General features: G+C 31.7%; 3 protein-coding genes across 3 annotated transcripts; all 3 read right to left on the bottom strand.

Annotated features, from left to right (window-relative positions):
- Window positions 1-3,103: 3,103 nt before the first annotated feature.
- On the bottom strand, window positions 3,104-4,339 carry LOAG_06027 (hypothetical protein; the record flags this gene model as incomplete). The annotated part of the gene is made up of 3 exons (XM_003141563.2): window positions 4,186-4,339; window positions 3,746-3,931; window positions 3,104-3,445 (listed from the first exon to the last, which is right to left on the bottom strand). Exons 1-3 carry the CDS (start codon window positions 4,321-4,323, stop codon window positions 3,104-3,106), a joined length of 666 nt encoding a protein of 221 aa, XP_003141611.1. The 5' UTR covers window positions 4,324-4,339.
- Window positions 4,340-7,004: 2,665 nt separating this feature from the next.
- Window positions 7,005-7,862, bottom strand: LOAG_06028 (hypothetical protein; the record flags this gene model as incomplete). Its single annotated transcript, XM_003141564.2, has 1 exon — window positions 7,005-7,862. One exon carries the CDS (start codon window positions 7,860-7,862, stop codon window positions 7,005-7,007), a length of 858 nt encoding a protein of 285 aa, XP_003141612.2.
- Window positions 7,863-11,672: 3,810 nt separating this feature from the next.
- LOAG_06029 (hypothetical protein) lies at window positions 11,673-14,327 on the bottom strand (the record flags this gene model as incomplete). Its single annotated transcript, XM_003141565.1, has 5 exons — window positions 11,673-11,736; window positions 12,154-12,227; window positions 12,291-12,428; window positions 13,020-13,065; window positions 14,287-14,327. 5 exons carry the CDS (start codon window positions 14,325-14,327, stop codon window positions 11,673-11,675), a joined length of 363 nt encoding a protein of 120 aa, XP_003141613.1.
- Between the last annotated feature and the right edge of the window lie 4,325 nt (window positions 14,328-18,652).

The raw sequence follows: 18,652 nt of genomic DNA on the forward strand, positions 1-18,652 counted from the left end.
GACATATTATACTTATAATACTTATTTACTTATTTACTTATAATACTTATTATATACTTATTTAGTATTTTGAATACTTATTTACGAGTGCTTATTAGAAAATCAAGCCACCAAATAAAAAACTGTACCAGTTAGCTTGGGATAATCAGTGGCTAATCTAATCTACCAACTTCGGTTCTCTTATGTAAATAAGACAGTCATATCATATAAATGATCCAACCAATCAACAAATTTGGGGAATTGTTTAGGACTGATGTCTTCTGATCCTTCAAAGCACCAATCGATCTGCCGTATCTTTTGATCTAGATTTGTCCAATGTTTAAGTGAAAAATTCTTGTATCCTTGAAAGTATCTTGCATGACAATGACACAGAGTTGTAAATTTCTCTTTATTTCAATCTCAGACTTGAGTCATTAAGCCATTAGATAGATAAAACAATTTTGGCGCACCATAATCATTAAGAATTACAAAACACAAGCTAATGCATAAAGCTAATACCAAAGACGCCATAAAATGAATTTCAAAGACATCAATCTGGAGAATAAAAGGAAGGAAGAATTTCTTCTTGCTATCTGCATGGTTTATATGAACATTCTTCAAAGATTCTTTGGATAAATTACTAAACAAAGAGCGCATACATAATTTTATACAGTGATAGCACCCTATTGATACAGAAAAGACTTCGGATAATTTTTAATCTTAATTTCCATCCAACATCCTACATATATCACTACACATTCACTTATCATGGAACTTCTTCCCATTTATATACAGTAAATGTGTACATTTCAGCATGTAATATGTTAATTGCAAGTAATGTGTATGCATGTGACTATTATCAATAGTAAGTGATTCATCATTTCTGATGTTGACAAACATCGAAGAGCTTAACGTTCAAAATGTGGATGAGTGTTGCTTTGGACCAGTGATATCAATTATGACTTATATCGAGTACTGGACAAGCTCAGAATATTTAAATTTGATTTTGTAAGAATCGTGTTTGATTATCAGAATTGACATCTGAAATCTTGTTTTACTGGATAACAGATATGGTTAAGTAATAGTGAACTTTAAAAATAATACGCAATCAGTTGATAATCAAATGGTTAACAGCCGACATTAACGTCTGACGATAATAGTATCAATTGCACCTAGTAATTTTTATTCGTCGAGGGTATATTACCTTATTTTTCGTGTAAACCTAACCTGATAGGAAGGAAGACCCAAGCACTGTGAGTTTTGTAATTTTGAGATGAGTCACAGTGATGTCACACACAAGAATTTGTTTCCTTGTATCAAAGCGCAGAATAGGACAATATTGATAACAAGACTGCAGAACATGTTTAGATTTTTCGTTTTGTAGAAAAATTCTAGAAACTTCCAAATTTTTTATTTGCGAAAGAACAGTAAACGATATAAATTAGCGATGTCTGTTCCATCAATGATGAAAGGTATAAATAATTTTCACGAATTACTTTAAAGTATGAACGAAATCACAAATGGATAAGTAGTAAACTGATCATAACTTCATGTCACGAGGAGAATCAATGAATCAGTTATTCATTTATTATAAATTCAATATCGCTAGGTATATGTTGTATATTCGGATTTATTGTACAATGTAAAATGTAAGCTAAGATTGTACGTCCACTGTGTCTATTTCCTCTAACAAAGAATTCTGTTCCACATGCGCTAACAAAGGTGCTAATTTTTGCAATCTCAGAATTATAGATAGAAAGCGGAGGATCATAAGCACCAAAATCATTTTACAAATCTGTTTCAGCGAAGTGGGTTTGATAGACGGTATTGGGCGTCATTGGTCCCCCTTTTTGTTCCTATTGTTGTCATAAATCTTTCATATCGAAGTAGTAATTGTTGAGTTCGTTGTTGTATTAACAAATTTATCGTAATAAAGGTTTTATTATCCAGATTTGAGGTACTACCACCCATAGAGACAGAAAGAACCCTTAATCTTTGTCATGGTGGAAGAAAATCGGCGACACTCCAGATGGAATCATTTTTGCCCGAAATCACTATATACTTGTATGAATATAACGCATCAGAATTGTGTACTGATCAGAACCATATTTCGGTTTATTAAGAATTAGATTAACAAGAGAGATTCAATTGAAATGGTTGATATGCAAATTAAAAGGAGGAATATTATTTATATACTCGATTGTTATCCTATTCTGGTTGATGCATAATTCTAATACAACAGTATTCATGTATGTATTTTGTGATTTTGCTGAAGTTGAATCAATTTGCTACTTTAAATCAATTAATTTCGACATCATTTGGAGCCGTTTTCCTGGCCACTTTTGGTGAGATGATTTATATTTATTGGAATTTATTGCAGTTGGAGTTAACTACTTTGCTAAGATCAAGAACATTCCGATCTACGTGCTTACTAATTCATAGTCGAACTTTAACTTCGTCTCACATCTGAACAATTACATAGCTAAAAATAATCCGATTAACATCCTCTTTTCCAGGTAATTGTGATTTCTTAATTATAATCATTGAAATATTTACCCCTTTATAAATAACCAGAGTAAACAATGCTTCTAAATTGTGTTTTACATAGATTAAGAAATTTTACCGAGGTAAATTAGCACCTAGACCATGTATGTGTGAAAAAACGTAAAACATAGTAAAAGCAATTAATTAACAACTAATAATGAATACATTCAAGTGATGAGTTTATGAAGTGTCTCGAATCATTGACAGCATCATACTATGGAATTAATGGAAATCTGATTGGAAATCTCATAATTCTTATTCCGTTCGCAAATCTTCGTTTCTCAGGATTTATGAGCATACTTCAATTCAAGAAGACGCAGTATGCTTATATTGAGATTTGGATTGCTTCCTTTGAGAGTTTTATTTTAATCTCAGAACTTTTTAAGGAAGAAATTAGGCAAAAACAGAAATATTCAGACATTTTCACGGGTAAATTTACCTTACCAAGAATTTTCCAATATTTGCTAACCCTCATTTTTTAAAAGGGATATCAAACGACTTCGCCATTTCTGGACGATTTTGAAAATATTAGACAAACTGTTCAATTTGTAAAACATTTATAAAACTGGCCAACAAATTATTAGGATTTTTCATCTTTTAAGAATGGACTTAAACTACCAGCAGAGGAACTGCTACAGCTACCATCCCGAATACCGCTATCAATACTACCGTTGGATATGCGGGTATTTCTGATATCAAATGTTTGCTTCATAGCCACTGTTGTCGGTACATCACGTAGTGAAAATGGTTTAGCTAGGCACGACGAAGAACAAGTTACAGCCACGATCGGTAAGAAATTTCTTCTTGATATGGCATTATCTTCGTTTTGCGATGAATTTTCCATCACTTTATGCTGCTGCTGCTGCTGCTGCTGCTGATGTAACTGATCGCACCGTTGTGATAATCGTGATAATCGACGATGCTAACAATTACGAAACAATAAATAATTGAAATAAATCTTTTTGTTCAATAAAATTTAAAAGAAAAAATTAAACCAACCGTACTTGTTAGAAAAGACTGTCTAAACAAATATATTATTAGAAAAGACTGTCTTAACAAATATGTTAGGTTAAATATTTTTTACCTAACTATGCTTAATTTTAAGTTGGAACTTTATTTTAATTTTCTGTCAGATTTATTTGAAAACAGATAAGTCTGAAGGAACTTTGCTAATATTCAGGAAGAAAACTACATTAGGAGAAACAAAGTTAAAATGCGATACCAATTTTTCATTTGTCGACATTCGATTGGTACTTTTTGGCGGAATCGGTATGCGAAGGACAGAATTTTTACGAGAAAAGTACTGCTTGTTTTGATTTTCCTTTGGTTCATCATCCACGTACAAATTAGTAACTGCTGTTGTTGAATTACCAAATGTTGTTTCCATCCTCTCACTATACCACCATTTCTAAAGTTTAAAAAGATTGTTTTTATAAATTTTGTTGCAATAGCTTCATTTGCTAACCATTTCATGTCTTGATCAGCAGCAAGGCTAATTTTGGTGAGGCTTTTAATGTTTGCATGGCTGTCATTCTTGGCTTTTTGCTTACTCTATCTGTTCATTGCTGATTGAGATGATTGCAAGAGAAAATGACAACAACAATAACCAGTTGACTTTTTTAAAGAAACATGGTTGATTTAATTTGTTTCTCTGTTGCGAACCTCATCGTCATCATTTTCCTGTTCCAAGCAATTCAAAGATGATCGACTACAGTGATGAGTTTGGCTTCTGGATTTCAATTCCTGAATGGAATCTCCCAGTGCTAATAACTGTTGCAGCAAGCGAACGTCATTTTCCATCAGCGAAATCTGGAACAATTAAGATAAACATTAACAAATAAGAATAAAGAATGGAATTTCTAAAAAATTTAAGCATTAACTGAGGTGTTCAAGCATACAATTGATCGATCGAAAGTCACATTTGAGTCTTATTTATATTCTCAAACACGATCAGGTTTTGTCCATCTGGTTTTTGTCGTCCAACCCATGTCGTTTTAACGGGAAAGGGAGAAGAGAGGAGAGGGAATGGGCAAATACGCTGCAATATGCATGCTAGCATGCACTGTCATCGATATCCTCTATTTACTCCAATAGTAGTGCAGTATAAACATTAAATTTATATACGTGACAAGGTTTATATTTTTTCACTGCTGTTCTGAAACAAAAAGATGTTTTGCAAATGAACGGAAATGAACTGTGTAGATTAAAATTCTGATTTAAATTTTATACTTGAAGCTGAATGTACGGGAAGAAATTTGTGTATCTCTCCCCTCTACAAGAATTCCAGCGATAATTTCTTTTCGTCTCAATTCAAAGTCTTTTTAGTTCTCCGTACGAATGGATAATTCAACTACCATTACACTATGCTTTAGTTCCTTCTCTCCTTTTTGCTTCATTCTCGTATGCTCCTCCTATGAATTATTAAATTGTGCTATTCTGTGTTTGTAACCTTTCGAGTTCACTGAAATGAAACATTTGCTATTTGCATATTTGTTAATCCTATCACTCCTATTATCATCAGATACATGACGAGAGACAATTGAGCGAAGAAGTTTTTCCTTCTGAAAGGAAAGGAAGAAAGGAAGGATAGATCTAAGGGAAATTTCTCTCAATCTCAATCCATGTCATTCAGATTGTCGATGAATTATCGATATGTTTTAACAGTAACAGTTAATGGCAACAGTAGACAGGAATGAATGGTAACAAGAAGGAGGTGACAAGGTGCGAGTAGGAAGGTCCTTCTAATATTTACATTTGCAGGAAGTACAGAGTACATATTTGCATCCGATAGTATTTAATACCGAAAAGTTGACAACTGATACTCTGACAACATGCCTCAACACTTGCAACAATGCATGTTTTAATAATGCTCTCACAGCGACATAATCGAAATTCAATAAATGCATGTTGGAAACATTTCGATATATCCATTCGATGTGGTTCGGTTGAGGAGATCAGATGAATTAGTTGAATGAATTTACAGCTGTTATTATGCTGTTGTGCTTGCAGAATAGTTTGGAAAACTCTGATTTTTTAGAAACAAGTTTTGTAGCAAATTGGTACTTGAACAATCAATTCTATTAGGTATGTTACCTTTCACCTTTTATACCACTTATTGACGGGAACTGAATACAAAATATGAGGAGGCCTTAATTAGGCTATTCCTGTGCTGTTCATATAGGCTAGCAGTCATCAATTAATTTTGTCCCAACGAGCACATTATTCACACATTATTTCATCCTCCCGGAATCACCAAAAAATCCTCCAACAGCTCACTTCCTGTTTTGTTTCCAGCTGGTAATTGCCCATTTCATTTCGCGCAAATGGTAAACTATGGTGGTAATGACAGGTAACCTTGAACAATGACAGGTAACCTTGGCGGTCATTGTTTGTTTGGAATGTGTTACCATCCATGCTTAACAATTGATAATTATAAACATTGCCGAGCAGAACAGAACGATACTAATTACATCTGGTGAACATCGAGACACCGCCAAAAATGAATGAATGATTTTTATGTTCATCTTCAGCTTAAAGTCCTTCAACAGTATTTAAACAGCCAAATCGAAGCAGTTCAAGTTATTCGTTTGCAAAAGTTCCAAAATTTGCGCAGTTTTCTTCAATAGCGAGATAATATAAATAGCGAAGAGTTGAGATGAGATGATTAATCTATCAACAGTAATTAGTTTTTCAAGAGATGAAAAGATAACTGAGTTTGTCTGTTACATTTAGAAACTTAATGTCACTGCAAATAAATTCCAACACACTCACTTCGCACTCCTTTATCATTTATTATTTCGAATGAAAACTATGCTTATTTTATCACCAAATACCACATTAACCGATAAATTTTAATTGTCTCTCTCCCATGACTTCTCCTTCGCACCCACAATTTTTACATATTCTCCAGCAGAAAGAAAACATTAATTTTCCGGAACTAAAAGTTTTTTAGAGTTCCAAGAACTGTTCGAAAACATCTTCAGAAAAAATGTATCCAGACACTTCCTAACGTAGATTTGATAATTAATGATCGGACAACTTCATCAATGGAACTTATCCTTGAAAGTTTTAACTAACTCGAGAAAATATTGTCATCCATTAAGTGTTCAAGACAAGGCAATTTAAATCGGGTCCAATAGGTTATATTAAATGAAAAAATACAAAAGCTATATAGCTCTATACTCCTTCAAAAAAGACAGTTGCGCCTGACGTGACGTGTAATCGCGCAGCCATTAGGAGCTGTTTGCACGAATAAAGAAAGGAAGTCTCGCCTGATTTTTCGATATACACAAGACACCATACTTTTTTGAGTAAATATCATCAGTTCACACTGAATCGAATCTCTAATATCATTGATCAGAGCAGAAAACGTTACAGGAAATTCTTATAGATGCAAAGCGCTTAAAAATCTAAAAATAAATCAGCGGCTATATTCGTCAACACTAAAAGGATCTATGATTGATACATTTTGTTAATGTAAATTATTCTTTAGCATTGCTTCTCAGCAAAATTAGTAAAGAAAAAAAACGTTCATAAATCTTAACTGATACCTTTGTTAAATTCTTATTCCTGTTAATAATAATGGAAAAATTCAAAATATGCTCAAAATCATGAAACACAGCAAATTTCACCATTTTTTCGCGCAGAAGGTCGAAATTCCTTTGTGCTTTTTGATTACAATCATCATCGTTATTAACACATGTCATTGTGGTTCTTTTTACTAATTCGGGCTTCTTTGCTGATAACATTGAGGATTGTGATGATACAGTTGATAAGGCAGTAGTCAAAGAGGAATATGATGACCAGCACGAGGATGGAGGCAAATGACGACTGTTGTTACCTCTGTTATCAGTTTCCCCAAAGTTAGATGTTACTGATGTGTATTTCCCGCTGTTGTCGAGCCATGAGTTAGCGGTCGGTGAAGATTTTGCTGGATTTGCTTCAGATATGGAGGGAAGAACATTCAGAGAAAAAACTCCCGCAGAACCAGAACGAGGGGTATCTGTTATTGGAGGAGTCTTTGATCCGTAACAAAATATGTTGGTTCCTGAACAAAAAGGGACTGCCTCTGACCTGATAGAAGAGAAGACAGCATTTTCAGAGCACCTAGAAAACGTTATACTACCATCGTGAGATGCAAATTTTTCCGTCCCCATTAGTATAAGATCAGAACCGGTGCTGCCAAATGGGTAAGGTACTTCGTCGTCCAAATTACAAAAACTTTTCGTCTTTTTGCAGCGTTCCAAACGCTTCAAACGATTAGCGCAAAACCGCCGATAATCCGCCAAATTATCGTCCATTTTTAGTTTTGCCCTGGAATTTGGTATCAACATTGACATTTTTAAGAATCACTATTTTTTACACGGAAGTTCGCGGTAAATTTTTACGCTTTCCGAAACCTAGCCAAAATAACACCTGGCAAAGATAATGCTATTTTCAACATGAATAAAATATCGAACTCCTCTGATAATCATACAGATATTTTGAACATTAATTTAGGAATTATGAAATTCGAATTTAAAACGAAAGGAATAATTTAAACTCCATACTTGCAAAAATAATAAAATTTGAGGAGAGTAGGGTGTAAGTCGTTGATTATAAAATTGAACGTGTAAAAAGAAGGCTGTTATTGAAATTCACATTTCAGTTTTCTATTTTCACTCTAAACTCTGTAAAGAACAATTTAATTTTCACATTGAGCCCATATTGTTTTTAAAAAGTGACAACACCTGGACAAGGTGCAAAGAAAGTATTACCAGTGCATAATGAAAATCGGGACAGTTGCGGGTAAAAATCTTGTTAATCTGCAAGCATCGGAGTCATCGTATGCTTTTTTTTGTCAAGGATAAAAAAAAATTTCAAAATATTCGATTCAAACATTCAACGAAAAAATTTGTGGAAGTTCAAGGACTGCTCTGTCAGATCAACGATAATATCAGCATAAGATATCATACATTAAAAAGCGTTAATTATATCACTTATAAAATTTGCGGAAAATGTGAAATTGGACAGAAAAGAAGAATTCGGAGAGAACATTTACTATTTTAAGCGGTAACAGAAGCTAAATTAGATTCACTTTTCATTGACTGTTGAATTTTTCCTCTGACAATAACTTGGATATCCCATTTCATGTTCACAATGCTTGAATATTCAAAGTTGATATGCATTTAGATATGCATTGAGATTAACCAGAAGTTCCGGTTACTTATTCAATTTCGAGAACCTGATAGAGAATTTCAATGTAACAAGAAAAAGTCAAAAATAGGGTAAGAAAGGCTGGAGGGAAAAAATGAGGACGAAATAATCGGTCTAGAATAAGTTTGTTATTCTTTCTATGAATTCTTGGGAGATAATAATAAAGTATAAAGCTGCTCAGAGTGAACTATTATTACTGGAAAATTTCAATTATGCAAATTGAGTTAGAAATAAGAACAATTTAATTCGCCATTAATCGGAAATTTCAGCGCTTAACTGGTCAAAATTATGTCTCTTACTCGTTTCACCTTTCTTCAGCATACACTCTTAGCAATATACTCCTTTTATTTGCATAAAATGGAGGAAAATTCTACTTTATATTCCAATTTTGCCTTTTTTAAATCATTTCTTCCAATATCACTTTGATATACTTTGGGAAATGTTCGATGTAACTTTATAATTTAAATATTTAAAGTAATGCAAGCATAACGATTAGGAATTTAAGGTAGCAAAAGCATAAATGGAAGTATAATTGACGCATGACGTGGCGTAAGTAATGTCACAGTAAATTTTCTAAACAGCTTAATCTATGAAAGATGAACACAAACTGAAACGCACATCAGTGAGCAGAAATATGTATTATTTTCTGTTCAAATTTAGGAAATAAAATTTAGATGATCCGATGATGACTGACATGATGCAAACAAAAATGATAAATGTTATTTAATTCCTCCCACCCTTTACGTCACCTTTCTTTTTCGTGTCCTTTGCCTATTTCAAGCTTTTTACTTTTTCCTTAAAAATTAGACACAGTACTTTACGAAAATTAATTAGAAGTCCAAGCTCAAATCCCACTAATTTCATCCGCCTATTTATTACAGGTATTTATCAATTGATAGATTGCGTAATAATTGTGATAATTAATTACTGTTTTTTTTGAAAAAAAGACAGGAACAGAAGGGGAAAATATTATGCATAATGATACAGACAGCATTTATCAGCATATCATTATCATCGTCACGGGCATTAAGAAGAATTTTGCCATACTAAAATGCGCTTTCAATCACAAAGATAAGAGTAAAAGATAGAAGAAGAGTAAAATAAAGGACATTTGGTGGGAGCAGGAGATTTATTTACCACCAAACGGGTTTCCTCCTCAAGAGAAGGGAAAATTTCAAGAGGGTTTCGACAAATGGTTCAATCATTGTGTTTCTGTATAGACTACTATGTTGAAAAACCTGATATCCACGGCAAATTTGTATTCATGATTGTCAGCTCTCCCATAAATGCTGAATGTATGTGTGTTTATCTGTCGTCCTGTCTTGTAAATGAATTAATTTTGACAAATGGATCTATTAAATTAACTTTTTTTATTTTACATCACTACTAGCACTAAAATTAAATTAATTTTCCTTTTTTGATTTGAAATTCTTTCTATATTTTTCCCGCAAGGTACTTCTTTTGTTTCTGATATAAAGTGACCATATGTAATAAGTAATAGACTCCAGTTAAGCATTTGAAACAATCAATCATCTGGTTTTAAACATTTTATCTCTTTAAAAAATAGCCTGTTTTAGCAATTACATCCTAGAAGCAAAGATGGACTAAATTATTCCCATCAAGTTTAATAACAGATGAAACGTCATTTAATTAGTAACTGATGAATTGATAGATGGCAATTCGTTAGATGAAGAACACTTTAATTATTTACATTTCAATGTTTCATATTCATAATGATAGAGAACAATTCATAGACGGGAGTTAAATTTTACTCCCTAAATTGTTCGCTTCTGTTCCATAATGAATCCTCCGAGGTGGACTTTACTGGTTTTCCCAGCAAAATGTCGATTTTAATTCATTGAAAGATGGAAATAAATTAGACGAGAATAAGTAATTCATCCATGTCATCCTTATTATTGTCAGAAATAAGTTAAATGTAACAATGTTACGAACAATTGAAAAAAAAAAGCGCCTTCAAATATGTTGACAGTAGCTGGAAATAAAATGAAATAAAATGACAAATAATAATTATGCAATGGTTGCAATCAATTTAACATTGCTGCACCAATAACTAATGGGAACGGAAAATATGCTAATGAAATCACTGAATTAATAAATATTTGAGTAACCAAAGGATTTTAAAGATTTGAAAGGTAACTAGAAATATCATGATTCAATATCATTACACTGATAAGAGAAAAGAGGTGGAAACGATTATTTGGATAATTTTTCTAGTAGTCGGACTGTTTCCAAAGAAAGGACTTATGAACTCTTTTAATGAAATTAAAATAGCAATGAAGAATAAGGACAAAGTACTTTTTGAAATATGCTAACAATTATTACCAACAAATCGAAAAACATCAGTTTTTTTTTTTGTTCCATTTTTTTCCTGAGAATTAAGAAGAAATAGAATGGATTGAGTTAGGAAAACAACGAAAAGAAGAGTTAGAAGTATTTTGCGAAACGATTTGATTTATTCGACCTGTTTTTAATTTACGAAATAGTTAATGAAAATGAATAATTTGTGCGATAAATTGCAATTCCAAATTTAAAAGATTGATGGGCCATTAATGCTTTACAAGCCATTAATGCTAAAAGCCATTAATGCTTTACAGTACAGAAAATTGGTCAGATGTCAATTATACCTCGAAATGTGAACAGGGAACCAGGAGACATCCTCTGTTGGGTGAAGATATTTGTGCGAATGATTTGGCCTAGCTTCGTTGCTATAAGACTGAACCTGACAGTAGTAAGACGGAAGGACATTAAACCCTCCTTTATCCCTTCTGTCCTTCCATCGTCCACAGCTCCTTCCTTCTTCCCATCTGCCCACTTTCTTTTGGTAAGCTAATCATCACAGGGTCAAAATAGGTTCAAATGGATCATTGTCTGGAGTGCTATGTCATAAAATGGTACGAAAGCAAGACATTGTTGCAACTTTGTTTGTGCAATATCTATATACAATCAGCACCTATTATATCATCGATCAGTGATCGTTTTTTTTCTTTTTTGAATCTACTAAAAGTAAGATAAACCAACAAACGAACCAGTAAATAAATGGATGAACAAAAAAGTGATGGCAGAATGACTACTACTGAATCGCCTGCATCACTATGGTAACGAATTTACTTATCAGAGAGACTCATAGAAAACTCGAGATCAATGTTTTTCACAAGAAGCAAAAATTTTATGATACACTGATGTTTTTTTCCGAACTCTTTTCAACCTTCTATTTTTTTTTTTGATTCTAACTATATTCTATTTTCTTATTCCCTCACTTTATTTCTAAAATAATACGTTTTTTCGTTTCAAATTTTGATCTTTATTGAAAAATTATCTGAAAAGTTTTGCCTAGCCAAACAACAATTATTTTTCATAGCATTTTTCATGAAAAAATATCATATAGAAATAGAAAACCCTGCTTGAGCAAATTACGATTCCTTTATTGCATTCCTCAACTTTCCCTGTTTTGCAATTCCCGAGAGTCCTTCCTTCAACCACAGAGTCTTCTTCAATCTTCAATCTTCATAATAGTTATAACTGCAAAAGAGAATAAGATTTTTAATAAATACTTCGTTCTGTAGAGTAATACTCATCGAACGACTAGCAGCTGCTTTTTTTATTAGAATAAAATGACGTAATGAGGGTGGACACCAGCTGTAGAAGCCATGATCGACGGCAATAAAGTGACAGTAGTGAGTAGATGCATTCTGAATTAACACAATGAAAACGAGAACTGTACAATTGAGATTTTATTATCGAAAGCAATCGTAGAACTAATTAAAAGTGCTGGGGAGAAATACGAGAAAGAAGATCTGTGAGGACGAATATTAATAATATTTCCTATTTTTAAACTTAGAATTAAAAAATTTAGACTTTTCAATAAAAAATAAACAAACAAACAAACAAAGAAATCTAAGATTTTTTAAGAAAATTTTTTCAATAAGTTTTGAAAAGGACTTTTTGGAAATACGAAAAAAATAGGAAAATAATATATTCAGTTGAAATTTTCTAGTGTTTAGGATCTTTATTCTCGATTTCAAACTGGATTTTTAATAATGGAGCCAAGGAATAGAAGAAAGTCAAAATAGAAAGGAACCCTTTCACCATTTTTTAATCAAACATTACTTTTCTCCAAGGATACAAAAATTTAGGTACATTAAGTGCCGTGTACATTAAATGCATAAGGCCAAACAAGGTAAGCAGTCAAATATACCGATATTCTCAGATAGTGCGAAGATGGTTAGTTATCAAATGATTCGTTACAGTTAATTCCGGTTTCTTCTGAGGATAGGAATAACGAGTTCCAAAAAATGTTCACTTGTTTGATATGGTGATGCCATCAAGCTAAGAGGTTATAGTTGATCGAACCAAAAAATGAGACGATGGAATCAGAAAACATCCAATATAAAATGTTTGATTTTTAGACTAAGGGCAATTTCAACTTAACAATGTAACAACAACTATTGATTTTTATTTAATGCCAATATTTACACTTGAAAAGTTTTTAATGAATTATTTTTACTTTACAAGAGAAGTTTATCAAGTGTTAAATTTCCCACTTTATACGAAAAGTTTACTTAGTAACAGAAATTAAGCAAATTTTAGAATATGATGGCAATGACAAAGGAAATAACTGGAATATCATTATTCGGGAAATTGGAAAATTATTATTAAAGAAATATATTCGCTTTCCAGTAACATCCATCCATTTCTCATTTTTTTTGGAAGAAACCATTTACTGTTTCAGAAGAAGAAAAGAGTTTAAAACTATAAAAACTTGAAGTATTTACCTTGAAAAAAGAGTATGAAAATATTTGTTTTTTCCAAACGGAAATATGCACTGAAGAGTTTAAATCAAATGCATATCTTCCAATAGTTTACTGATTCTTTTTTATTACGAAGTATAAATAATTTGCTGATTTCAAAAAAATTACGGAATATTTATAGATTCAATCATCGAACTATATGAGCATTGAAGCATCAAGCTGGATCCAAAATATACGTAACAGAAGAGAAAAGCAAATAGCCAATCACTTGGGTCATTTATACATAAAATAAACATTTAATGCATTTCCAATAGCAGATCTCACGGAAATTGCGCAATAAACGTGACTAGAAAGAGTTGTCTGCATTGTGTAATCAGGCCATTTTTCTATCTATATAAAAGAGATTCTGCTAATCCACTCGAAAATATAAAATGACCAGTCCTTAGTGCTATCAGTAGTTCTAGATTAAGACCGAGACTTTTTGTTTGAGTACGAGTTCATGTGGAATATAATATTTGCTAATATTATAAGATGACTTTGGCAATACAGAAAAACAAGGTTATTAAGTTGAATACAATTCTGAAAGAATTGAAATTATTTCCATTGGACTTTAAAATTTCCCACTGCTCAATATCCATGCTTTTCGATTCAAATACAAAGATTATTCAACTTTAAGCGAACAGCAGATTTAAGAAAATATTTCAATAAGTTGATGCTTTTTAAAAAGTTCCCATAAAATCTAATCACAATCTCTGAATTAAAAGAAAAAAAACTTAATTAATGAAGAGCAAATAATAACATCTTATATTCCTTGAAAAATTCAGCATTTGTGACAACCATTGTCCCACAGTTTTGTTAAGAAATTTTTTCGTTTTGGTAGACGTTCATTTGTCCTTTCATATTATCGTAAGTCAACTAATCTATTTTGAAAAGATATAATTTATTTGAAAAAGTTTCTATTGCCATAGAATTTAAGCGTACATGCATTCTTTAGAGCGAGGAGGAATAAAATACTGCATAATTTTAATCTAGCGGAATGCTTATAACTGATTGTAGTAAAAATAGAAAAGGTTGAAAAGTTATTTTTTAATTTCACAAAAAGATGACCACCGCTTTCAGTACCCAATTAATAAAATTAATGAACAACTGCACGAAGTAACAGACATGTAGAATCGTTTATTGCAAACTGTTTGTTTAAGTAATGCAAATAGTGCGGAATGTGCATTTCGCACCATATACGCACCATTTCGCACCACGCGCATATGTTACTATAAAATTTAAATCATACAGTACAAAATGGATATGGATTCATCTATATAATATTATGTATGATAGATGATAAAGATTAGCTTTAAGCTCGATTTATAAACATAAAATGATAAATATAAAACGCGATAAAGATAAAATAAAATTCTTTTTTGAATCTTCATATTGCGGAATACAGCTTATCTTCATTAGGCTGGAAGTTGAAAAGAGGTCTTCATAGATTGGAGACTGAGGAGAATCAGAAACTGAGCATTAAAAATGTCTGATAGTTTCTCTGATCTGAAGGAAAAGTGACAGATGTGAGTTGAAAACGCTCTTGAATGTTGGAAGATGATAGATTCAATCTAAGCTTAAATAGCAGTTCTGCAAACTGGTAAAAAATTGAAAATGAATAAATAGCTCAATGAAAGTGATGTGATTAATGGAAGAATTGAAGTTGAAATGCAATCAAATGCCAAAAAAATGAATGAACAAATGAATGGATGAATGAATAATAAAGAAACACTTTGGAATTAATTTTTTACAATTTAATTCCATCGAAAAGTTTAGCAGCTTAGTAGAAATTAAAACTTGAAACGGATGGTAAAAAATATGACTGAAGAACAGACAAATGGACAGAACGTTAACGTGGGCCGGTCATTGCGATCGAATTTCATCATAGAACTTTTGAATAAATGGACGATGAACGCGGGAATAGATGAAGTTTATAGTGTATAAAATTCGATAACAAATGGAATTAGTTGAGTTGGATTGGAATTGCCGTGGAATTTGCATAAATATCTAAAAGTGCAAAATTCATAGACATTCAATACATGGGCATGGCTAAAAGAGAAGGCATTCATGACATAAATAATAGTAATAATAATAAAAGAAATGCAGTGCATATCTTTGGTATGATGACCTACATATATCTAAACTGACATCTGTTGATATGGTCAGAATATTTGCTGAAAATGACCAAAAGATCATTTTTCGAAAAAAGAAATTGAAACCGTCCGATGAATTGTTTCCCGGGAAATCCTCTGTTGAATCTACTTTTAAGGGTGGTTAAGAAAGAATTATAAATAAAGGCTAATTTTAGAGAATAAGTTTTTCAATTTAAAAAAAAATTAAATATATTAATCAATTTATATTTGATTAAACGCATAAATACAATTTACATTTAAAAATCAAAGACAAAAAAGAACTGAGAACAAGCCTTTTGTAGTAATGAGCAACTTTTATTGGTGAAACTAGTGGAGAGACTGGTCATTTGATATGTAATAACGTTAGCATCTTCAGCCACCTACTTCTTTAATGGAAAATAAAGCGCTTCTTGTATTTGAATAATTAAAAGTAATTAAAAATCTCCCCAAAAAGTTCACTGGTTTTACAATTTGTGAGCTCGACTAAAATTAAAACAAGTAGCAGTTTTCCAATATAATCTGCGACCGAGTTTTTTAATGATTAATTTAATACAATAAAATTAAATAAAATGAATTGGACGGGAAATAGTTATGATTTCGTAATCTCTTTAACAACTAAACATCTAATAGTTTTACGGGCCAAGCAGAAAGGTTCAAATTCTTCAGTACATTAACATTAACATTTCAATGACTAAAAAGAAAGCAAAGAGGAACTTTTAGTTGCAAAAAAGTCAAACATTAGAAAAGTTTATAACGAAGGAATTGAACATGAAACAAAGAAGTTACAAGAAATCTCTCGAAATTTGATCTCAAATACAGAATGGAAAATTGGAATTTATGACATAGAAATTCTTTGTCATTGAATTCTTATAAGTTATTGAAAAAGGAAGGAAAATAACATTATTAGAGAATTTCACATCCATAAATTGAACAGGAAAATAATAAACAACATGAGGACATGATGGTGTAGTAAACGAACTAATAACGAATGCGCTCCTAACCATACTTCACATAGTTAATTTTTAAAACAAATTTCTTTCTGTAATCAAACAATGGAAATCCAGAAATTTGGAACAATTTATTTGTTTATTCAAATCCAATAGGATATGAAATATAGACAAAATAAAGTTTTACATGTTCTATTCATCACATTAAGAACAAAGATGTTAAAGATAATCAGGGAAATTAATTCTAATTGTTAGTCCTCTGAGCCCACCCGCAGCTATCGTATTGAAGAAAATCAGGTCATTACTGCGCTAAAAATTTGCATGATAATATCTTATAGAATATCGCCAGCAGTTTCGATCGCAGTTGACATTGTTGTTGTTGTTATTGTTGAGCATATTGCAGTTTAGTCATAATGCTGTGATCATAATCAAAATTATCAACGCTATCATCGCCATAATTGTCAAATTTGTGGCTCTTTAAGCCGAATACTTCCGTTCTCCATATGTTTTGAATCAAAGGGACTGTTTTTATCATCGTTAAATTACAGTCAGCAATACAACTACTATTATACTGCTTTTTGCTGCTCTTACTATTGTTATAATTAATTTATAAGCACCTTCAGAGAAAATACCATTAACATTAATGGCTTTTAATTAGTGTCACGATCACCGTTATCAGAAATATAGTCATCCGCATCAAATATTTTCCATACATGATGGTATAATTATTGTCAGATCTTGGTCATCATTGTGGTCAGTTTCGTTATTCACACTATTATTACTATCATTATCTTACCAAATTTATAAGAATTTAATTTCACATCCATTCATGATTATCTCTGTTCTCCTCAGCAGTTAAGATTGACATTATTACGGCAACCAAAATTCCATATTTTAAATGTTAAATGAATCTAATGCATGTTTGAATTCCCTGAACTTGATTAGAAGCGGATGCACTGGAGAACTAATTTGGTAAGCCAATTTTGATGATGAAATAACAAAAGAAAAGTTGGAAGATAAGACACTGTCGCAAAGATATGCGATTACCTCTGCTATTATTATTGGAACTATATTGATATTCACAGCTCTGTTCAAAATTTCGCAATTTTTGAAAAGACAAAAAGTATATTTGTTCGTATAAGCAAGAAATTTATTTAAAAAATATTTTTTTCGTTTATAAAATAATTCTCGGAACAATAATGAACGGATTTGTTAACTTCGTAATTTCAACAACATCTTGGTGGTTTTTTTTGATGTACAATGACGTGAAAACAGGCTTTAAAAAAGTCATTCTGTATAATTTCAAAATGGGAGTTGGAATAGTAGAATTTCGAGGATTTTATAAACTGTTTAAAAGGAAAGGAAAAATTCTGAATAAAAATCATCACTTATTTTGGTAAGTTATCATGAAGGCAGTAATATTTTAGAAATACTCAATAGTAACAAAACTGACAAAAGCTTCATGGTTTAAAATATTTTTTGTTTTTTTCTCTTCTTTTGCAGTGTGATGAAAAATTAAATATTGATAAACAGCGCTGTATCTAATGTCGCCAAAACCCGAAAAAAACAAAACCCTTTATAACATATTGCCTTATAAAATATTCTTTTAAAACATTTTCTTAGAGCAGAATGACTTAACTGCAAGATGATAGTAAGAATTGATTTCCACAAATTTGCAAGATTTAGCAATTCGGCTTTTCATTGCAGAGTTAAGTAGTTCAAGTAATGGAAGTTAAGTTTAAATGATGATCTTAACTAGCAACTGGAATAACAGTCGGGATTCCGATACCTTAATTTCGTCTGCTTTCCGATTCAGTTGTTCGTTGTAGGCTACACATTGCAAGCAAGTGCTTATTGCTGTCATGCTATTTGTTGGTCGTAATATAGAACGTTAGAGTTTAATAGATCAAAGAAAGCAGGATTATTTACAACATGTTTTAGTTATAGTGTACTTGATATCACTCCTGGAAGTACGAAAATCCTTCAAATTTCGCAAAGCACACAAGGATCCAAGTAATCGACAATTAAACAACTTCACAATAGGATC

This window comes from Loa loa (assembly GCF_000183805.2).
Source record: "Loa loa unplaced genomic scaffold supercont3.278, whole genome shotgun sequence".
Taxonomy (NCBI): Eukaryota; Metazoa; Nematoda; class Chromadorea; order Rhabditida; family Onchocercidae; genus Loa; species Loa loa.